At 61.9% G+C, this 21,943-nt stretch overlaps 3 protein-coding genes across 3 annotated transcripts; 1 reads left to right on the top strand and 2 right to left on the bottom strand.

The window, feature by feature from the left end:
- Positions 1 to 876: 876 nt before the first annotated feature.
- Positions 877 to 3,374, top strand: LOC111161805 (small nuclear RNA activating complex polypeptide 2). The gene is made up of 5 exons (XM_022525776.1): positions 877 to 1,092; positions 1,714 to 1,833; positions 1,989 to 2,057; positions 2,332 to 2,659; positions 2,750 to 3,374. The coding sequence occupies exons 1-5, from the start codon at positions 910 to 912 to the stop codon at positions 3,079 to 3,081; spliced, it is 1,032 nt and encodes a 343-aa protein (XP_022381484.1). The 5' UTR covers positions 877 to 909; the 3' UTR covers positions 3,082 to 3,374.
- Positions 3,375 to 5,126: 1,752 nt separating this feature from the next.
- LOC111161849 (cortexin 1) lies at positions 5,127 to 6,324 on the bottom strand. The gene is made up of 2 exons (XM_022525858.1): positions 6,111 to 6,324; positions 5,127 to 5,734 (listed from the first exon to the last, which is right to left on the bottom strand). The coding sequence occupies exon 2, from the start codon at positions 5,712 to 5,714 to the stop codon at positions 5,466 to 5,468; it is 249 nt and encodes an 82-aa protein (XP_022381566.1). The 5' UTR covers positions 5,715 to 5,734; positions 6,111 to 6,324; the 3' UTR covers positions 5,127 to 5,465.
- A 571-nt stretch (positions 6,325 to 6,895) lies between these two features.
- Positions 6,896 to 20,989, bottom strand: LOC111161840 (translocase of inner mitochondrial membrane 44). The gene is made up of 13 exons (XM_022525847.1): positions 20,933 to 20,989; positions 18,509 to 18,610; positions 15,858 to 16,028; positions 14,824 to 14,904; positions 13,913 to 14,062; positions 13,048 to 13,187; positions 12,664 to 12,749; positions 11,853 to 11,945; positions 11,640 to 11,764; positions 10,225 to 10,275; positions 8,436 to 8,525; positions 7,748 to 7,858; positions 6,896 to 7,446 (listed from the first exon to the last, which is right to left on the bottom strand). The coding sequence occupies exons 1-13, from the start codon at positions 20,975 to 20,977 to the stop codon at positions 7,327 to 7,329; spliced, it is 1,365 nt and encodes a 454-aa protein (XP_022381555.1). The 5' UTR covers positions 20,978 to 20,989; the 3' UTR covers positions 6,896 to 7,326.
- Positions 20,990 to 21,943: the final 954 nt, after the last annotated feature.

Below are 21,943 nucleotides of genomic sequence, written 5' to 3' on the forward strand. Positions count from 1 at the left end.
AGTTTTTCCCAAACAGAAAGGGACACCCAACCCCATCTGCTTAAGTTTTAATAAGGTCCGCCTTCGGGGTGCCTGGGTGACTCAGTGGATTAAGCCTCTGCCCTTGGCTCAGGCCCTGGTCTCAGGGTATTGGGATCGAGCCCCAGGTCGGGCACTCTGCTCAGTGGGGAGCCTGCCTCCCCCCTCTCTCTCTGTGTGCCTCTCTGCCTACTTGTGACCTCTCTGTCAAATTAAAAAAAAAAAAAAGGTCCGCCTCCTTCCTCAACCCCTGCACCTGCCTACCTGCCGCCTCCTCCAAAGCCAGGCTTTCTCTGCTCTCCACCCCGACCCTGGACCCTGCCCTCGCTAAGGCCTCGACCTCTGGTCTCTGCTCCAGTCTCCTCTCCGTCCAGTCTAGAGCTCTTACAATGTCTGCTGTCCCAGTTCCTCCCTTCTCCGGAGTAGGACTACTAGCTCCATTTTACAGATGAGGAAATTGAGGTTCTTCTCTCTACAGAGAAGAACCACTTGCTCTAGGTCCGCCGGGCAGGCCAACCTCACAACCCAGGTTCTTGGCTACCACTGAACAGCTGCCCTTCTGCCAGGGTCCACCCCTTTTGGAGAAGCAAAGCACACAGTAGGAGTTTTGCAAGACTTAGTCCCGTAATGGAGGGACGGCAGGAGATCTAAGGTTTCGGCTCCAGTTCACGGATGAGATAAAATGCGGGCGGGGGAGTGTCTCATGCGCCCCCACCTCAGTTCGCAGGCCAGCCTCTCCATCTCCCATCTACACCGCTCTCCGGGGCCGCCAAAGCGGAGCCACGCCCCCATCTGTTTCCGCCTCCGCGCCGCGCTTTCTGACCCCAGCGGCCTCCGTAGCCCCGCCCACCAGGGGAACGGGCCCGGAGCGGCAACACCGCCCTCGCCGGCATGAAGCCTCCACAGCGGCGGCGAGCGGCCCCGGCGCGCTACCTGGGCGAGGTGACCGGCCCCGCGGCCTGGAGCCCCCGCGAGAAGCGACAGCTGCTACGACTACTGCAGGCACGGCAGGGTCAGCCGGAGCCGGACGCCGCCGAGCTGGCCCGGGAGCTGCCGGGCCGCAGCGAGGCGGAGGTGAGGGGTCCTGGGAAGGGAGCGGGGCTGGAGACGGGGCTAGGACGTGGGCGGGGCATACGCGCGGCGGAGGGGCGGGGCGAGCGCGAGGATGGGGGCGAGGGAACTGGGAAAGGAGGCGGCGTGTGGGCGGGGCGTACGTGAGGCCGAGGGGCGGGGCGAGCTTGGGGGAGTGGCTGGGCGTGGGCGGGGCATGCATGAGGCTGAGGGGCGGGGCGAGGTGGAGGCCGCGCGTGCGAGAGGCTGAGGGGTCGGAATTCGTATTAGACGGAGTGGAGGCCGGGTCAGGGCGGAAAGAGCCGCGGGACCCCGGGGGAGTGAGGCTGAAGTGAGAGCCAGGAAACGGGGCCGAGTGGGTGAAGCGAGGTAGTACTTAGCAAAGGGTGGGCTGTGGCTGCTGGGAGGGACCGGAGCTGTCCTGGGCCTTACACCTGTGCGGGGTGACTGGGCACACCTGGGGCCTGGCCCCGAACCCCGGGGCAGAGTCACCGAGACCGGTCACACCGGGGTAGCGGGAGGCTGGGGAGCAGTGGCGGTCCCGCAGCAGGCGGTAGGCTTTGGCCTCTTTCTCCACCCCTGGGCGCCCAGAAGGCCCATTCGGCCGCCTCCTCTCGTCTCCAGATCCGGGACTTCCTGCGGCAGCTCAAGGGCCGCGTGGTCCGGGAGGCCATCCAGAGAGTGCAGCCCGGTGGCCCGCAGGGACGGAGGCGCCGGGAAACACAGACCCCGGCCCCCATCGAGGTGAGGCAGGACAAGGCCCCCCGAAGCCGACCCCTGTGGCATGATGTGGGTGTTGAGGGGAATAACCTCAGGGGATCCCCAGGAGGAGCAGGGCTTGGAGACCCCCGAGGGTGGGTCCCCAGGCCCACCGTGGGCCTTTCTGTCGCCCCCTCCAGGTTTGGATGGATCTGGCAGAGAAGATAACAGGCCCGCTGGAGGAGGCCCTGACTGTGGCTTTCTCACAGGTACAGCCATCCCGCAGGCCGGGTGAGGGTGGTGCGCACAAGGCTAAGGGGGACTGGGCTGCTGGGCCTTTCCTCTTGCCCGCCCTGTGACGCTAGCCAGTCACTGAACACACTGAGCCTCAGTGACCCCGCTTGCGACAGCCCCTCCATGTTACGTCCAACAGGGGGAATTTGGTGAGCAGGTGGAGGTGGACGGCTCCGCGGGGTGCAGGGCAGGAGAGGCCTGTAGAAGGACCTCCCCCCTTTTCCCCTCCCTGATCTCCCTTCCTGCCAGGTACTCACCATCGCCGCCACGGAGCCCGTCAGCCTCCTGCACTCCAAGCCCCCCAAGCCCACACAGGCGCGGGGAAAGCTACTGCTGCTTAGCGCCCCTGGCGGGCGGGAGGACCCCAGCCCTGACACTCCTGGCCCCGCCCCTAAGACGAATGGCCCCGCCGCTGAGGCCGCATCTGCATCCCTGGCTGACCCCTCCGCGGCGGCGGCGGCGGCGGCGGCGGCGGCGGCGGCGGCGGACGGAGACTTCTTCGTGGACTTCGAGAAGATCTACAAGTACCTGTCGTCTGTTTCCCGCAGGTGCCATGGCCCTGAGCTTTCTGCAGCTGGTGAGACTAACGGGCGGGGGCTGTGAGGGAGGGAGTCCCAGGTAGCATACCTGCCCTCCCCTCACCCCAGCCCTCCGTGTCCATCACCAGAGGCAGCAGTGGTCCTGGACCTGCTCCTGGCACTTCCCGAGGAGCTGCTCCGCCTGCCCTGCGAGGCCCTGGTTAAACACCTATCGGATATGTACGCGCACCTGACAGCCCCCCAGCCTGACCCAGCGTGCGAGGGCCTGGCGCCCGAAGCTGAGGATGCCGGGACAGGCTCCCAGGGGCACGAGGAGGCCAGCCAGGCGGAGCTGCAGGCCCCCGAGAACGCCAGGCCCAGGGAGCCAAGGTCTGCTTGGCAAGCAGCCGGGGTCTGCCCCCTGAACCCGTTCCTGGTGCCCCTGGAACTTCTGGGCCAGGCAGCCGGCCCTGCTAGGTGAAGGCCCAGCGGATGGAGGACACAGCAGACATCTGCGAGCCCCCCACCCCCACCCCGGCCCTCAGTGCTGCCTGGGCTGGCCCCGGGTTTTCAGGAGGACCCAGTCATGGTGGAAGGTCCCTGACACGGTGGGCAGCAGGGGTTGGCCTCTAAGGTGACCAACACGGCAGGGGTCTCCTAAACAGAGGCACGGTTGTACAGGGGTTTGGCCTGAGGTGGGAGAAGCAGGGGCCGGGGCGGGGGGAGCTCCCGTCGCGTCCAACATCTGCGTCCTACATCCTGTGAGTAAAATTCTTGTCAATCTGTCTTGCTCCCTTTTTCCTGTGAGTGAAAGATGGGAGTGGAGGCCCGAAGTGCCAGAGGGAGAAGTCAGACAGGAGTGTGGGAGCCTGAGGTCCCAAGGCTGAACTGGGGGGGCAGGCCGGAGGGAAGGTGCAGTCGTCAGTAGAGGCTGCCGCTGCTGGGTCTGGTTCTGTGCCCCGGGGAGAAGGGGACCCTCTGTGATTGCTGATTGCGCGGAGGATGAGGCCTGAGTCTGAAAGGTTCTCAGGGCAGGTGACCTCACCTCACACCGATGAAGAGAAGTCAGGAGGGGGAGCCAGGCCCCAGGTACAGGTCAAGGGTTAGGCGGGGCGTGGGTGGCGGGTGGCCTGGTGGCCTCTTTTGGCAGGAGGTCGGAGGGAGGGGAGCAGGTCCCCCCCGCCACAGGTGGCCTTAGCAAAGTGAGGAGGAGGAAGGAGGGAGGGAGGGAGGCGGAGCTGGGGGTGGAGGGGCCTTGGGAACAGGGAGGGAGGAGCAGGGCTGAGGGAGGAAGTGTTGCCCCGCTGCCAAAGGTCCCAAATGCCCAGGAGTGCGGTGGGGTCTCCCTGCAAGGGGTCCCCCTTCCCCAGCCTGCCTGAGGGTGTAGATTCAGGGAGAGGCTGCGGAGCGCACGGCCGGGAGCCAGGTGTCCTCCCACAGCACAGCACCGCCCCCCTCCCCAGCCCAACTAGTCCTCTGGGAGCGGGTGAATTGCGTTCGCAGAGCCCGTGCAGTCACACAGCCTGCCTTTTATAGAAGCGCTTCCTTCTCCCCGCACGCTGCGCACGGCTCCCTGGGGCACAGACAACGTCTCCCAGCGGGTGTGGAGCCTAGCCAGCCCACTCGGTGGCTGCCCTGCCCGGCCCCCCGCTTCCCAAAGCGCACGTGGAGGGTGGGCAGGAGGAACCAGGCTGAGAGAGGTTTGGGGTGCAGCTGTGGTCCGTGCCAGGAGAGCCTGCCACTTCTTGACTCAGCGGGCCTCCCCGGCCCCCCATTCCCACGGAGCCCCCCCCCCCGTTCTCCCCAAGTCAAGGGAAAGAAAAGGGGGTGGATCTCAGCGATGCGCGTTGCTGAACAGAGCTAGTTTACACGCCAGTCCCCCCAAAATAGGGCCCGGCTGTTTTGGCAGCGTGGGGCAGCCACGAAGAGCATGTGCGAGTCAGACTCGGCTTCAAATTCCAGCCAGGCTGAAATCCTGCCACTCAGCCCCGTGCAGGCTAGTCCCTCCCCCTGCCTGACTTTGGTCCCCCGCCCGTGGAGCAGCAATGCCAAGAGGGCTCACTGCGGGTCCTGCAGAGGGTACAGGTCACGCGCGGCTGGCGGGTAGTAAGCGCTCAGGGATAGCTTTTATTGACACCATCCGCTCGGAGGCAGGGAGCCGGCAGAAGGGCTGGGGAAGGCCACCAGGGAGCCGGCAGAAGGGCTGGGGAAGGCCACCGGGGGATGCGAGGACGGCTCAGAGGGAAGCGCGGGAAGCGGCAGGAGGGCCAGGGAGGGGGGCTGACCTTGTGCTGGGGAGAACCTGCTCGCACTCCTCCCACCGAAGGTGCCGCGCGTCCTGGACACACAGCAGCCATCGGTGCTCTCGGATCCCGAACTCCGGGGCAGGCCGCGCGAGGCACATGGGTATGGCAGCCTCCACGATGCGGGCGCAGGACAGCCTGCCCCGCAGAAGCGGCTCAACACTAAGGGGGGGTTGGGGGCGGAGGAGTGAGGGTGGCCAGACCACAGGGGAGAGAGGGGGGACACCGGGGTCCCCCGCATCCAGGAATGGACGTGACACTCATGCTTGGCGACAGGACAATAGCAGAACCACCTATACACCTTGGGGTGGGGATGGGGGGCCTCTTCCCAGTCGGGGGCCAGCCGAGATGTCGAGTTATGGAGCGAGGACGGGGCGGGATAAAGGCACGAAGTGGGGCTCCGGCCGGGCCGGGAGGAAAGATGGGAGGGGTCTGAGGGGGAGGAGCCGGACCTCTAACGCCCTCCCACCTCGGGCTAGGCGATGGGGCGGGGTCCTGAGCGCGATCCCCTGCCAGGCTGCGCCCCCGTCGGGTCCGCCCTTGGGGAGCGGCCCCGCGCCGCTCAGACCAGCGCGTAGTCGAACTGCCCGCGCTCGAGCGCCTCCTTGTGGTCGGTCCAGGACGAGGCGGGCATGCGGCTGTAGGGGTCGAGCAGGATGCGCACGCAGCGCACCATCAGCAGCACCAGGACCACGAGAAGGCAGAGCACGAAGGCGAACACCGTGCGCTGCTCCGCGTCCAGGCCCGCGCCCACCGGGGGCCCCGTCGACGGCGGCAGCGGCTCGGGGGACAGCGTCCACGTCGCGCTCATGGCTCACATCGCCGCGCGCCCTGCGGAAGAGGCGCCGGCCGGGGGCGCTGGGATGAGGATGCGCCTTCCCGCCCCCTGCGCCGCCCCTCCCGCCACCGCCCCCTGACCTTGCCCGGATCCAGCCCCCGCCCGCGCCTCTGTCCCCCTGGCTACGCCCAAGCCCGGCTCGCGGGCAGGCCGCCACAGGCACGCGGGGACCCAACTCCGGCCGTGCGCGCAGGTGGGGGTGCTGAGAGTGGGGAGAGGGAGCCCGGACCCGGCTGGCCCGCGCACAACAGGTGCGAACGCGCAGCCCGGCGGCGCAGCGGGGCGAAGCCCTGTCCCCCGCCCCTCTCCCTTTGTTCTCGGCGTCCCGGGGACCCCTCCCCCACCCCCCCGCCCCGCCGCGCCCCTCACCCTGGCCTCGACCGGGACGGGAACCGTGCGCCCGGTGGCTGCGCTCTCTTCCGGGACCCAGCCGGCTCCGCTCTCGGCCTCTCCCCGGCGGCAGCAGCAGCAGCGGCGGCGGCGGCGGCGGCGGCGGCGGCGCCCCGGGCTCAGCCCACCCCACCCGCCCCTGGAGCGCCGGAGACCGAGGCAGGCGAGCGGCGCGCTAGCCGGGCCGCCGCGGCTGTTCCCATGGCGACAGGGGGCGGGGCCGCCGCGGGGGGCGGAGGCTGCGCAGGGAGCGGTGCGCGGGCTCGCGACCCCGCCCCGGACTCCGCGAGAACGGAGCTCCCACCCCGAAGCGCCTGGGAGACCCCGACCGCGGGGAGCCTCAGTACCCAGGACCCCGCCCACCCCACCCCAGAAGCACCCAGGCAGCCCAGCCCGACTTCCGCACCTTCCCCGCAATTCTATGCGATGGACCCCTGGACCAGACGTCCTGCGCGGGCGGATCCCAGTGCCTCCAAAAATCACTCCTGTTGGCGCTCCAGCTTCTCCAGCTCTGGGGACCCCAACCCTCCGAAACCCCAGCTGGACTACTGAAAAGCTCCCTAGCTCTTGTGTCACAGTCCCCGCACCACTGAGGAAACAGGGTCCTGACCAGGCAAGGCTGCTCCTCCAGGGCCGCAGTTCCTTCAGTGACCTTGACCACCTCCTTGTGACCTCCTGGACAGCTCCCACCACCCCATCATCAGTCCCAGCTTCCCCCGGCCCCACCCCCAGTGACAGACACATCAGACGACCCAAGCTGCTTTCCTGCACTTTGGTCTTTTATTATGTCCAAATATCAGGCATATATACAGGGTAATAAGGGCACTGTTAAAAAACACAGCCAAAATGGCCTGGCTGAAGTGGCCATTGGGCCACTCTGAGTGGCAGGGGCCTGGGCCCTGCCATCCTGCCTCCAGAGAACCCCTGGGCAGGGGCCCCTTGGCACCATCTGGCCTATGCACCGCAGTGACCTCGCCCAGCAGCCCCACAGGGCAGAGGAGCAGCGCGGGCCGGCAGTGTGGAGAGAAGCCCTCAGCGGCTGCCAGCCCTTCCCCATCCAGCTGCTTCCAGTCACCCTGGTAGAGAACCAACAGTCCTGTCCCCAAAGGTCTAACTGCTGCGGGCAGACACCAGTCCTCCGGGTGTCCACTGTGTGCTGATCCAGCCCAGGAGCCCCCAGTCGTGGCCACCGCACTCAGAGGACCTGCTCTGTACTGGAGGCGGAGATGTCCAGAAGCCTCCAGGCTGCGTAGGGGTTGAGCTCGTCCTGGTCTCGGCAGAGCGCCCACACGTACAGCATGCGCAGCACCTTGTCCTGCCGAGGTGGGGAAGGTGAGGGCTGGGGATGAGGGACTGTCGAGAGGGGACGCTGGGAGGGACCAGGGAGTGGGGCTGCGGGCAGTAAGCCTGGCTCTGGGCTCCAGAGGCTGCAACTCAGGATGTGGCACAACCAGACAGCTCAGTCACCCTCTGACCTCCACCAGGCCCAGCTAGGGCCCTCGACTTCTGGAGGCCCAGCCCTGCTGCTTCTGCAGTCATAAAACCTCCTGGCTCCAGAGCGCAGGGAGCTGAGGGTGGCCACCCACCCGTCCTGCTCCAATTCCTCCCTCACTCACCGGGTTGCCCTCGACCACCTCGCCTTTGGGATTCTTGATCACCATCACCAGCTGGGCCTGGAAGGTGATGATCAGCACAGGTCCCTGCTCCATCATCTTGCCCATGGCCAGCTGTTGGGGAACAGGGGCGGGGGCCAGTGCTCAGAGAGTGGCCACACCCCTTCCCTGCTCCTCCCTTCTGCAGGGGGCGGCCCCAGCACTCCCTTTGTGCCCCTTGTTGTCCAGTCCGCAGAAGGAGCCTGAGGGGTCGCCCATTTCTGGGTGGGGGATTCCAGGGTCCTTCCCAGTGTGAGCCCAAGTCCCAACTGCTGAGAACCCATGCGGCCTCCCCAGACCTGGGCTGGGTGCACACATCAAGGCCTCCCAGAGGGGCCAGTTCTGCACACAGGCAGGGGAGAGGGAAGCATGCGCTGGCGTGTCTTCAGCTCCCCACAGGGACAGTGGGGGCCTGAGCGGTCCTGACAAAGCACCCACCCTTCCCAGTAAAGGTGCAGGGACACACACTGCCTTCCGGGGCCCCGAGGACAGGGCAGAGGCATCCTGTGTGTCTGCCACCCGCCTAAGTGGTGGCAGGCTCCCACCGAAAGGGACCCCGGAGGTCCCTTAACCCAAGCACCTGCCCGTGCCACGGCTCCTCCAGGGACAGGGCGCCCCTGTGACGAGCACACCCCCAGGGAGACACACTCACATCGACGTTGTCGATGTCCAGGATGCGGGAGTGGAACTGCAGGCCCAGCGCTCTGGCCTGCTGGATGGGGTGAGCCAGCTGGCTGTAGGTCTGCAATGAGAAGCGGCACACCTGTAGCCCCCGGCATGCCGGCACTGGGCCCCGCACCCTCCGAGGCCGGCGCCCCACGGGGCTGGGTGAACAGGCCTGGGAGACTCTCCCTGCAGGCCGGCTCGCCAGCCGAGCTCCGTGCTTTCGGCCCTGGCACGGTCCAGCAACGGCTCCTGGCGCCTGGGTTTGCCATGCCAGGAGTGGCAGATGCCAGGAGCCCGGCTCCAAGCAGCCAGCTGGTGCCACCCGTTTGCTGGCCCGAAGCACGGCCCCCTTCCTCGCAGCAAAGGCAGCGCTGCATCGAGACCATGGACTGCAAGTGGTAGCCCCGAAGGGTTGGTAATTTTCCTGCTACAGGATTTGAAACCACAGCCCCAGGCGTACGGTGAGGCCTCTCTGGCTGATCCTGGACTTGCCCATATTCACGGTCCTGAGTCTTGGCCTGGAATCAAATGCGTTTTCTAGGATTTGCCCTAATCCGCGGCTACTCTGACAGGGGCTGCCCGGGATGCCTGCTCCTCGCTGACCAGCTCCTCTGGGAAGCTGCTGGCCGCAGGCAGCCCGTTCTTCCCCAGGGGCAGCGGCGCCCCCCCACAGCCCCCCCCCCCCCCCCCCCCCAAGCCTGCGCCCAGACCCGGGACATGGGCAGCCTTGCAGCTTTCCTCTGGAACCTTCTCTGGACTCAGCAACTATGATGGAAGACATTCCAATCACACCTAGTTTTTATGGAAATAACTGATCTACCAAGAAAAAAACCAAAAACGCTGCCACTCCCATTTCTGGTGTGATTCTTTAAAAAACGACATTTCAAAAACACCCTCTCTAAGAGCACCTGCAATTTCAAGTGCATTTCCAGGGGCACCAGCAGCTCTCTGGCAAAGATAATCAACCACATCCTAATGGTCCCAAAGTATTAAAAAAAAAAAAACAAAACCCGCCACCCCCACTCTCAGAAATGTCTGCTGGATTAGTCACCATGCAGAGGAGTATTTAAAAAAAAAAAAAAAAAAAACCTGACATCTTCTCCTCTGCTTTCTCCAAGTTGTTTGTGAGCTGGAAGCAGAACAGAATCAGCCAAAAAAGGCTCTGGATCGCTTAATACAAACAAGCTCGGGGAAAAAAGCCCCATGAAGACACAGGTCAGGGAATGAGCAGGGTGAGCCGAGGTGGCCGGCCAGAGCCCTGCGGGGACGCAGAGGCTGCCAGGCCCCGGGCAGACAGGGTGTGCTCCCGGGGAAGGCTGGCCCGCTGTCCACAGCCCGGCGCCGTGCAGCCCCGGAACCCGGAGCCCTGACTCCGGGCAGCCCAGTCAGGCCTTGTCAGGACACGCGGCTCCTCCCCATGCGGGAAATCTATCACCGTCTGTTTTGATCTGTGTTTCGGGAACTTGAAGTGAGAACAGCTAACGAGTCCCATCAGAGCTTCATGTCCTGCAAATGCTGCATCTGTGTTCGTGCTGTGCCCTCATGACGCCTGTGACATGGGCGTGATGATGGACTCTGGCCCAGGGACAGGAAGGTCACACACACCCAGGACTATTTGCAGCCCCTGTCCGCCCAGCCCCGGCCCCCGGGGTCCCCCCACAATCAAGACACCAGACCCTGTTGTGCCCTTCTCTGACCGTCCTGCCCAAGCAGATCTCCAGGCTGTGATTCTTTTTAGGCCTAACTAGAAAAAATAAAAAGAAAGAAGTACTCACAGCTTCATAGCACCAATCTTTGAGAATATCGAGCTCTCCAGAAATCATGGCCTAAAAGGGGAAAACAACAAAAAAAATTAGCTTGAGCCTAAGAAGGGACGATCCAGGTGAGAGGCCCTCCCCTACAGGCTCCAGCTGGGGAGAACGAGCCCTCAGGTTGGGCTGTGGCAGCGGGTGCCCCGTCAGGTCCCAGGGACCAAGGGCCTTGTGTGTTGACCCCTAGAAGCCCAGGGTGGTCCCAAAGGTCTCATGTGAGGAGGCAGAGGAAGGTGGCATCGTGGTGGGCTCACCCCGGCCAGGAAACTAAGCCAAGGAGACCAGCAGCTGTATTCTCCCTCCACTGGGGACGGAGCTTTGCCCGGCTGGGTCCATACAGGCCCAGAGGCAGGGACCCGGGGGTGACCTCCAGGTGGCATGGGGGAGGCCTCCGCAGGAACCTACAGGCAGGGCCACACCCACAGAAGGTGATGAAGGAGCCCAGGACCAGGAGCCCAGAACCCGAGGGTAAGCACAGGTAGGCTGGGGACTGAGACAGCCTCCCCCGTGGAAGAAACCTTTCAACTGTGCTCGGACCACTGCCTTTGGGGATTGCTCCATTTCTACAGCCTCCCGGCCCCGCCCAGAGTGGCCTGAGGGACCTGGGAAATCGGAGGGGGAGGGGACCCTGGGAAGGTCACTGGGTTGGAGGAGGAAGGAGGCGGGGATAGGAACCCATCGGGGAGTGCAGGGCCCTTCTGTGGTCTCATCAGGACCTTCCCCAGGTCCGGCCACATCTTGGGGGCTAAGGAACAGACATGGCAGGGAAAAGGCCACCCACCTCGGGCACGGGCCTTGGGGAGGGTGCATTGTGGCAGGACCCTGAGCAAACTGCTCTCTCCTCGCTTCTGAGCCAGAAAGAGGGGCTAGAAGATGGGACCAGGATTCCCACAGAGAGGACACCTCGGAGGGAAGCCCCCTCAGGGTCCTCCTTGTGGCTTGGCCCCTGTGCCACAGTGTCCCCAACTCCTGAAAGGCCCCAGGCAGCTGCTCGTGGCAGCTTCTAGGGAACCACCTCCAGCAGCAAGCACGAGGGAGCCGGGCAGGAGGCTCCAGGCCAGCTTGCAAGGGAGGTAGGAGTTGCTGCCGGACATCATGACGGGGAACTCAGTCCCGGGAGCAGACGCACCCCACAAGCAAGGCAAGGCAGAGAGCAGCTGCCATCGTGGGGACCAGCAGGGCCCATGGGCAGCCCCGGGTGCCTTCTCAGAGGCGCGTGACGAACAAGGGCCAGGCGTGGGGGAGCTCAGACCTCTGAAGCCAGGACAGCCGTCCACCCCTGGCAGAGTGCCCCATCAGGCCGCCGCCCGTGTGCTGTGCGTAGCCCTGGGTGACCGAAGCAGGGCAGGACGGGGAGGGCCCACTGAGGGGCAACCCACCTCCAGGACGTTGGGGATGATGTCGTTCTCACACTGCTGCAGGAACCGCTCCTTGTCAAAGGCGGGGTCGACTCGCAGGATCTCCGTGAGCACCTCCGACATCTCGGTCTTGGAGAACAGGCCCCCTGGAGGCAGGCGAGCCGGGAGTGGGTCGAGGGCCCGTGGCCCTCCCCTGAGGCCGGCCCCAGTGGCAAGGACGGGCAAGCCACTCACCCAGCAAGTCTGTGACCTTGTCCGTCAGCGCACGAGACACCCGGATGAGCGCGTTGTCGCTTTCATCGTACTTCATCTTCATCTCGAAGAACCCTGTGGGAACGTGGGCCAGGGGCCCTTCCAAAATGACACCTCTATTCCACGACTCCCGAGGGCTCTTTGGGGCCCCTGTGAGATCCACTCTCTGAGCAGAAAAGGTAAATGGGGGACCCTCTCCGAGCCTGTGTCCCCAGCAGTGGGCCGAGGGGGCTATGTGAACAGTGAGGGGCCGCCCCGCGGCCTGGCACTCTCCCTCCATAGGAAACAGGCCTCTAGCAAGCCTCACAGGACAAGGGACGAGGGTGTGCAGCCCCTGGGAGGCCCCACACCCCAGACGAGAGCAGAGCACGCCAAGACTGCGAGCCGGCCGGCTGGGCCCCACCAGTGCTCTCCCTACTGGGGAGTATCTCATGGTGGAATCCACAGCCGTGCTCCCAGCGAGGCGGGTGTGCCCGGCCGCCCTGCTGCTGGCAACAGCTCTGGCAATGACAGGGGCGGGTGACTTGGCCCCCATGGCAGGGTCCCTGGCCCACCAGCCCAAGATGTCCCGGGCTGCCCATGTGAGCAGGGCTGTCCACTGTTGGCCTGTGCTCTGCCAGGGCTCTGCTGCTCACTGGCTGGGTGATCCTGTGGAAGTGGCTAGTCCCCTCTGACCCTGGTCTCCTCCTCTGTAAAGTGGGGGGGTCTGACTTGTGCCCAGCCCATGGGGGGTACTCAGTGTCTGCTGTCATTGCCACGCTGCCAGCTGAGCCTTGGAGATGTGAACACTCACGATTAAATACCACGTTGTTGTCCCTGAAATCTTTCCACTGCTGGTACCACTTGGAGTCCTTATGCAGCACGACTCCCAGGGCCTCTCTAGGGAAGATCGGGCCAGCGGTGAGCGGGGGAGCACCCGAGCCCTCCCACCCACCGGGCCCCAGAGGGGAAGGGTGGAGCGGGACAGCTCGCCCTTCGTTTCTCAGCCTCCTGCCTCCTCCCTCCTCTTCCCACCACCCCACCCTCTCCCCCAGATGCACTAGGGAGCAGGAACTCTAGAGCAGAAAAGCAGCTGGGGAATGAACGGACTTGGGCAGGAGCCTTCTGCGGGCGCTTGAACACACCCAGTGTGCGGTGGGGAGGAGGGGACAGGGGCGCTCACAGGTCTGCTACCTACTCGTTGGGCTCGAACACCTTCTCTTCCTTGAACTTCTCTCCCGCAAACTCCTTCCTCTTCCTGAGCCGCTCTGGCCTCCGATAGGGCCCAGTCTGCCCCAGCACACTCTGGTCAAGCTCCTTCTTCACGGACTCCACCCCCTGGAGGAAAGCAGCCCGCCACACAGTGGGCACCCAGGACCTTCCCGACACTGCAGACCACCACGGCGGGCCTGTGCGTGTGTACTGGGAACCCCAGTGTAGGGCCTGATGGCAACCCAGGGCCTTGGCCTCCACCAATTTTGAGGTCATATGGCCCAGAGTAACCTGCCTGACTTCCCTGCATGGACGGCAGGACTGTTCTAGATGGAACCTGCTTTTCTTCGGCCTCCCTCTCAAACCCCCAGACAGGGGCTCTGGCTGCGTTCAGGGGGCTATGCGTGCCCCCCTCTGTAGAGCCTGCCCCCCCACCTGTGGACTCTTCCCTATATAGTCCTCCCTCACTTGTCGCTCAGGAACTGCTCATCCCTGCTGGGTCCCCCAGGCCCCTTGAGAGCAGAAACACGGACTTTCTATCTTGGGGCCCCTGTGGCCAGCAAGAACCCAGCCAAGGGAAGATTCGACAGGTGATGGGGAACGAATTCAGGACTTCTAGTCACCAGAGTGCAAAAGGTCCCTGGTTTAGGGCCGTAAGAGAAGACCGTCAGCAGCTGAGAGGATCTCGCTTGCCCAAGGCCGCCCGGTGGCGAGTGGAGCACAGACCTGGTGCCCCGGGCGGGGGCTCCCTCTTCCGGGCGGCGCTCCGAGGTGGGAGCTCTGGCTCCCGGACTCAGAGCAGGCCAAAGCAAGGGAGGCAAGGGCACCCCTGGCCATGAGGCCTGACCCACCTGGGAGAGGGCTCTGAAGGCGGCCGTCTTCCCCAGCTTCTCCCCACGCTTGGACACTGACTCGGCGGACTGCTTGGCGGTCTTGGCCGCTTCTCCCACGCTCTCCTTGATTTTTCGGCCGAAGTCGCTTTTACTGACTTCGTCAAGACTCTACTGAGACAGAGGGACGGGGATGTCAGCACAGCACCCCCTGGGGCCCGCACGAGCTCCCCCAGAGCTAAGGCCGGTCTAGCCCTCCGAAGGGCAGGAACAGGTTAGCTCATCTGGCCCACGGGGCCCCGAGACTCAGGTCCCCTGTGTACAATGTCCAGGGTGCTGGGCCCTTGGGCTCCGGGCTAGACACCAGGTCTGCTGGGCTCCCCCCAGAATGGGCAGGAGTAGCAGCCTAGCGAAAACAGGGGAGGAGCCCGTGTCCAGCACTGCACTGGCCTGACCCTCTCTCCTGCCCAGAATAGAGAAAAGCAAAACAAGCCACAAAAAGGAAGGCCCCAGCGCGTCTCCCTCCCATCTCCACCCTGGCCTGCGGGCCAAGCAGCGCTTCCCAGTTTTTAGGCAGGAAGAAAAAAATCCTCCTCTCTCCTTCTGTCTTTGCCAGCGGCAAGCAAGCTTCTCACCCAAGTGGTAAACTGCAGGGCGCGTGGGCTAGTCTGACTTCACCCTCCTTCCCGAGGGGCGCCCTGCAGCCGAACTCCGGAAGCCACCCGGAAGCCACCCGACCAGGCACGCTCTTCCCTTCTCACCGCCCACGGCTACTCCTCGCCTGTGCCAACTCCCGCCCGGCCGAGTCCCGGGCGCCGGCTCCGCCTGCGGCTTCCCGCTCTGTGCTCCTCCCAGAGGCGCTCCTCCCAGAGGCGCCGAGCAGATGGCCCCGGGGCGCGGCCAACGGAGCGCGGGGGCCCCGAGACCATTACCTCCTTCACTGTGCCTGAGATCTCCCCCAGCTTCTTCTTTATCACTTCGCTCGTCCGCATGGTTTCCGATTCGATGGTTCGCTACAGTAGGGATGTTGTTTCTTTTGGTTACGATGCCGCAGTTCTCTTACAGGGGAGGGGCCAAAGAAGTGCTTTCTCAGAGGCCCCTTCCCCCGCCCCGGGGGCCCCTCACTGCCCACAGCCTCTCCAGCGGGTGCAGCAGCTGGAAGGCTGACACGTAGAGACCCTCTAGGCCCAGCCCTCGGGTCCACTCTCTCGCTAGGTGCAGGGGAGAGCCGGTCCCCTCCCCAACCCCTCCCCCATATCTGACATTAACTGACATTGTCCTGCCTCACTCGGCACCCCTGCGGCTGCCAGCCCCTGCCGGATCTCCTGCAGCCACGGTCCCACCACCCTGCTCCCAAACCGCCCCTCAGCCCCCTTCCCTTCCTTAATGGAGAGGAAGGGTGAGCTGCCACGGACGGAGCAGAGCTTGCACATGGCTCAGGAGGGGGCCCAGAGAACAAACAGCCCAGGGACCCGGAGTGGGTGCCCACCGGTGAGACGGGCGGGGGGGGGGGACTGCCCCATCTCCCAGGCCTTGTGTGGCAGAGGCGGAGCAGCCCACTCGTCGTGGCAGGCGTCTGGCAGCGGCTCATCAATGACGACACCCGCAGTGCTGTGACCTGCTTTCTACCCACTTCACTCAGAGAGCCACGAGCGGCTCTCAGGAGAGCGCGTCTCAAGCCTACTGCTCCCGCGGTCACCGGGGGCGCCCGGCGGACGCACACACTCGGATCCTGCAGCTGGGGGGCTCCGAGACCTGGCATTTCCCACGAGCTCCCAGGAGAGGATGGCGCTGCCGGTGTGCACAGCACCGCGCTCCGTCTCACCACGGAAACAGAGGGCTGGCGGCGGACTCCTGTCCCCTCGCCCCCCAGCCCCAGCGCAGTGACCTTGCCTGCCCCTGCCACACGGGCACCGCGCGGGAAGTGAGTGTCCCAGCGGGGGACACGCGCAGCAGAGGGACTCACATATTTCCTCCTGGCTTCCTGGAGCGCGTCGGACTCTTCCAACTTGCGGGCCTCATCTCGGAACTTCTTTATACTTTCTTTCATTTCCTTGTTTTTGGCTAATTCTTGTTTGATATTATCCAACAAGCCAGAGAGAAACCCTTTCCTGTTTCCAGAAGAATAAGATCTGGACTAGAAAAAAATGTGAAAAAAAACAAAGGGTTTGTACTTTCTCCTCTGCACCGTTATGGGTTTCACAATGAACAGCTACTCTTTCCCGAGTGACAAAAGTCAAATCAAAAAAGCATCGGGTTGGGTGCCTGGGGGGGCTCAGTCAATTAAACACCTGTTTTCGACTCAGGTCATGATTCCTGGGTCCTGGGATGGAGCCCCAAGTTGGGCTCCCTGCTCAGTGGGGAGTCTGCTTCTCCCTCTCCCTCTGCCCCCACTCCCATTCACGCTCTGTCTCTCCCTCTCTCATAAATAAATAAAATCTTTAGAAAACATATATATAAAAAAATTAAAAAGCATCAGGTGGTAAGTTGTGAAATGTCTGGACAATAAAATATTCTCCAATAATAAAAAGAAATGAGTTAGCAAGCCATAAAAAGATGCTGTGGCTTGCCATAACATCATATCTCAATGACATCTCAATTTTAAAAAGACACAGGGGAACCCTGGCTGTATATCGCCAAGTAAGAGAAGCTGGTCTGAAGAGACTCCAGATGGTATGATCCCGCTCTAGGACCCTCTGGAAAAGGTGAAACCATGGAGACAGTAAAAGGATCAGTGGTTGTCAGGGGCCCGTTGAGGGGTTAGTGGGGGGAGATGAACGGGCAGAGCCCACGGGAATTTCCGGGCACCAAGACTACTCTCTGGGACATGATGATGGTGGACACGCAGCAGACGTCTGTCCTCAGCCCGGGAATGTGCAGAGCAAACCCTGAGGTAAACTGCGGACGTCAGGTAATGATTACAGATCGATACCGGCTCATCAGCCGTAGCTACCGCGCTACACTAATGCAAAATGCGCCTCATGGAGAGACGCCTCACAGGGACACTGTGCCCAGGTGGGAGGAGAGGGGGAGAGGGAGCTCATGGGAACTCTCTGTACTTCCTGCTCAGCTTTTCTGTACATCTAAAAGTGCACAAAAGAATAAAGTCTATTCTGGGGCACCTGGGTGGCTCAGTGGGTTAAAGCCTCTGCCTTCGGCTCAGGTCATGATCTCAGGGTCCTGGGATTGAGCCCCACATCAGGCTCTCTGCTCAGCAGGGAGCCTGCTTCCCTCTCTCTCTCTGCCTGCCTCCCTGCCTACTTGTGATTTCCTTCTGTCAAATAAATAAATAAAATCTTTAAAAAAAAAATAAATAAAGTCTATTCTAAAACAAAACAAACTACCAGGCTCCTTCTCCAACAGAGGAAACCCTAGACAAGAAAGAGGCACAGGTTAGAATCCTCAGAGGGACTCAAATGTGCTCACCCCCAGGTGAAGGTCAACAGCCAAAGGGGCCCTTGTCCTAGGACTGGAGTTCAAAGGACTCCGTGGCCCCTTATCCCAAAGAAGCTGGCATAGGACCCTGTTCCCTGGGCTTCTGGGGCCGGGATAACTGCTTCCTTTGGGGGTCACTCTCCAGTCCAAAGTTGGGACTCACGTGTCAGGGCTTGGCATAAACTTCCCTCATCAACCCACAGGATCACTGTCACCAAGAACTGAAGCTCAGGGGTCTCCCTCATAGGAAAACCCGACACACCCAGAAGCCAGAGCCTAGGGAGGCCAGAAGAAAGGCCAAGGCCCCACTCCAGGAACAAGAGTCAGTCCACTGCCCAAGACACAGGCTTCAAGGTCAGACTAGGCCAGGTTCGGATCCCTGCTTTGCCACAAGCATGAGAGTAGGCTCCGAAAAGGGAATGCTTGAACAGCCACGCGAGGGAGTCGTGCCATGGGACAATGGGCACTTTCACAGTGTGCCAGTGCACCACCGTGGAAACGGCCCGCCTTCCCACTTTCAGGGTGACCGATTCCCGAGCCCCCATCAAGCCGCAGGGCCAGCCTGGCCAGGCTTCCTGGTGGTGGTGGTGGGGGGGAGTCCAGGTTCTAAGACTGTCTGGGACTGCACCACTGTCTATGTGAGAGAGTCTAGTGCTGAGAGGAAACCCAGAGGGAAGGGTAGGGTGTGGGCTGCCCCCATGTGTGGGTTTGGGAGGTAGGTCAGCTTCTGGGCTTTCCTTCCAATAGCGGTGAGGCACCCACAGAAAGAAGCATGGTTGAAGAGGTATGAAGGGAAGGGCAAAAGCTCTAGAAGATGTGGTCTGTGAGGAACAACAGAAACAGGAAACCAAGCTCCCGATGTGGGTGACTCTGCTCCAATGCCTGGAGGGCTGTCACGGAGAAAAGGGAAGAGCCACAGGGAGGTGGGTTTCAGCAGAGTCCGGGGATGCCTTCCCAGCCATCAGAGCCGACACATCATCCCCTCCTTCAGGCAGGAGCTCCTCCCGAGAGGACCGGCACGCTAGGCTCCGCAACCCCAAAGGGCTTAGCCGTGGAATGTCAGCCTATCAGTGGCCCCGGGCAGTGTGGGAAACACTTGAGGCCCTCTCTCCTGTCACCTAGGCCTGATCTTTCAGAAGACGTTCCCCGGCCCTCAGCTTGCCGGCATTCTGAGTCACTCACCACGGGCAGCTCTCTCCCGGGCCAGCGTGTCTGAGAGGTACGGCGGTGTAGCGGCAGCAGGCTGTGGCTGGACAGGAACTGGACCCCACCGCCGAGGCATCTCTAATTGGGCGAGAAGAGAGAAAAGACCCAATAGAGGTAAGAGACTGACAGGGAAGCAGGTAGGCCACACTAAAAAGCAGGGGGGTCGCCCAAGACTGATTTGCCAATTTTTACCGCATGCCTGTGCCGCATGCTAGTCACTCGGCAATCTTGCTAAATTCTGAGAAGCCAGTGGAATCTTGCGGAAAAGACGACACTGGATCTGCACCTCCAGAATCCATGTCTACTTTCCTGCCTCTGAACCTGGGGGAAACCAGAGGAGTCCTGGGAAAGGCCAACCTACAGTGGAAGAAGGCGAATCATGCCAGTCTGATTTGATCCCGGAGCCTGAAATGGGCACCCGGAGCCTCGACGCTGGCAGTAAGCAGTCTTCTCTCACAGCCTACCCCCTTTCTGCCAGCCCTAGAAGAGCAGAGACCTGGGCTTTCAGAGGTAAAACGCGGAGAACTTATTGGTCCAGGCACAACCCTGGGACAAACCTACCATGTCCTGGTCCAGGGCTGGGCTGCCAGCGGGACAACTGAGGGGACCCACCTGAGCAAAGATACTCTTAATGTCATATAAAAGGCATTTCTGCTCCCACCAAATGAAGAACTTAAGCCCCATAAGAGAAGGGCCTGTGCAGATCTTGTTCAATGTTGAACCCTAGCACCCAGAGCTAAGCCGGGTAACTGATGTCAGTGACCCCGTGGAATCACTCTTCCATTTCCACTCTCTGGCCCTTTCCTCTCCCTGTTTCACTCCTCCATTCTCCAGGAACTTTAAGCAACATCCCAAATGCCACATCTCCTATAGCTCAAGAGTAATTCCCGAGATGCCTGGCTGGGTCAGTTGGAACAGCATGAGACTCTTGATCTTGGGGTGATAAGTTCGAGCCCCATGCTGGGGATAGGGATGACTTAAATAAATAAACTTACCAAAAAAATTGCTTTTTAAAAACAGTAACTCCTGAGACGCCTGGGTGGCTTAGTCGGTAAGCATCTGTCTTTGGCTCAGGTCATGATCCCAGGGTCCTAGGACCAAACCCTGCATCGGGCTCCCTGCTTTTTTTCCTGATCCCTCTGCCTGCTGCTCCCCATGCTTGTTCTCTCTGACAGATAAAAAAATCTTTAAGAGAGAGAGAGAGAGAGAGAGCAACTCCCAAGAGTTTAAGTAAGTTCTTCTTCTCTGCCTACATTATTATTTTTTTTAAAGATTTTATTTATTTATTTGACACAGAGAGATCACAAGTAGGCAGAGAGACAGACAGGAGGAAGCAGGCTCCCTGCTGAGCAGAGAGCCCGATGCGGGACTCGATCCCAGGACCCTGAGATCACGACCCGAGCGGAAGGCAGAGGCTCAACCCACTGAGCCACCCAGGCGCCCCTCTGCCTACATTATTGATCCTGGAGCCACTGACTTCAGCAACAGTCTGAAACTGTCTAACTTGGGAAAGAAATCCCACAGTACGCCCAAACCTGAGGTTGGTTCCCCACCAGTTTTTGTGCCCAAATCTAAATACGTATAGATTCAATCTCTCAGCGCTGACTCAAAAGACAAGCAGCCCCCCTCCTCCCCGCAAAAAAAAAAAAAAAAAAAAAAAAAACAAACCAAAAAAAAAAAAAAAACCCAGCCTTGAATCAGAGAGCTTCTTTCTCCCCACACTAGGATCCCTATGAGACATTTCCTCCCTGCATTCCGGCTCTGTCGTCAGCCTGACCCAGGGTGCTGGCCAGGTCAGCTACCCCACTAGCTGACACTGTGGGCAGGTTGCTTAAACTTTCTGAGCCCCGGTTTCCTCACCCAGTCCCAACAACATGAAGCACTATTGTTTTCTGAGCGCGCTATACACACCTCAACTCCCACCGCTCCTGTGAACCCAAGCTCTCAGCCAGGGCGAGAACCACCTCCCGCACGTTCACACCGAGGGTTAGGAGGAGCGAGGCAGGAAATGCTCTTGGCAGAGGACCCGGCATATAAACTCGAGCCGTGACTGTCACGGTGTTCTGACTTCTCGCTGTTTCTCCACTGGGCGCCCTGGCCACCATCCACTCCCCGATGCACGTGGAGTCTGATTAGGAAGTGAGGGGCTATTTGCCCCCCGCCCGGCTCCGCCCATGGCGGCCTCCGACCCGGCACGCTCTGCTCCTGCCCACGAGCTTCGCTCCGGGATCCCGGGCCCGGCCTCCGCCGACCCAATGCCCCAACCCCAAGGCTCTCGCCGAGCCCAAGGAAGAGCCAAGGGGGCCAAAGGCCTGAGGACAAAAAGGCCCTGGAGGTCGCAGGCCTGGAGCTTCCTGGACCCGCCCCCAATCCCCACCCCAACCCCGCACGTCCGCTTACCCGCGGGCAGCGGCACCAGCCTCCCCACAGCGCCGCCGCCGCCATGTTGCAGGATCCCGTGTGACCTTCTTGCGACGCGTCCCGATGGCGTCACCCGCCGCGTTGATGTGGCGCGGCGTGGGCCTGGGAAAAGCCGGCTCTGGGGGCGGGGTTTCGGAGAGGAAACAGCCTATGACTAGACAGCATTCCCGGGGAGGGCGGAGCCTTGGAGAGCGGTCTGGCATAGGGCGGGGCGTAATGAGGGGGAAATTCCTAGACAGCTAGGCCTCTGATAGGGCAGGATTTCGGAAGGCGGGGCCTGGTACTGGATGTCACCCGGGGGGCGGGCACTTTTTTGAAGCGGAGACCTATGGTTGGATAAGACTGCGAAGGGGCGGGTCGTGAGGGCGTGCTGCGTCGCGAGCGGTGAGCTCCCCGGCAGATCACGCAGGATTGCAGCGGCTGGAAGGGCAAGGAAAGCGGCTGAGTGCAAGGACGGATTCCGTTGGATTCTGACCGATGGGCTCGCGGGCCGGCCCTGTAGTGACTGACCCTGGCTCTCACTGACAGTGGCCTAGAGGGACCGACAGAAGGGCAAGTGAGTTGCTCCAAAGCGAGACCACAGGAGCCCACTTTGTACAAAATTTGAGAAAGCGCCTGTTGGTTTTAGTCCAGAACAGGAGGGTGAAGCTGAGACCAGGCCGGGTGGACGCCACTCCTCCACGGATTCCGTGTGACTTGACACACTTGGCCCTGAAGAAGATCAGGCCTTTTGTCTTTTTAGCTCCTGGACACTATTTTCCATTTAGAGAATGCCGCCACCAAGTGGCGGTACCTTGACGTGGCCGCGCAATCTGAGTCTGGGAGGGATGGGGACGGTGGGCGAGTCCGCGCGTGTTGCCTTTGCCCTATTGTAGCCTTTCGAGGTATTAAACTGTGATAAGGTCTGTGGGACTTGAAAGGGAGGCAACACACACTCCCAGGCTTCAGGGTTGAACAATTCTCTCTCAGAAGCTCCACCTCGAGGTGGGA

This window comes from Enhydra lutris, unplaced genomic scaffold (genome assembly GCF_002288905.1).
Source record: "Enhydra lutris kenyoni isolate GAN:26980312 unplaced genomic scaffold, ASM228890v2 scaffoldscaffold86, whole genome shotgun sequence".
Lineage (NCBI taxonomy): Eukaryota > Metazoa > Chordata > Mammalia > Carnivora > Mustelidae > Enhydra > Enhydra lutris.

Coding starts and splice junctions, on each gene's coding strand:
- LOC111161849 (XM_022525858.1), bottom strand. CDS start 5,714: ATGAGCGCGACGTGGACGCTGTCCCCCGAGCCGCTGCCGCCGTCGACG.
- LOC111161840 (XM_022525847.1), bottom strand. CDS start 20,977: ATGGCGGCGGCGGCGCTGTGGGGAGGCTGGTGCCGCTGCCCGCGG. Junction 18,611..20,932: donor GCTGGTGCCGCTGCCCGCGG/GTAAGCGGACGT, acceptor TCGCCCAATTAG/AGATGCCTCGGCGGTGGGGT. Junction 11,946..12,663: donor CAACAACGTGGTATTTAATC/GTGAGTGTTCAC, acceptor ACGTTCCCACAG/GGTTCTTCGAGATGAAGATG.
- LOC111161805 (XM_022525776.1), top strand. CDS start 910: ATGAAGCCTCCACAGCGGCGGCGAGCGGCCCCGGCGCGCTACCTGGGC. Junction 1,093..1,713: donor CGGGCCGCAGCGAGGCGGAG/GTGAGGGGTCCT, acceptor TCTCGTCTCCAG/ATCCGGGACTTCCTGCGGCA. Junction 2,058..2,331: donor TGACTGTGGCTTTCTCACAG/GTACAGCCATCC, acceptor CCTTCCTGCCAG/GTACTCACCATCGCCGCCAC.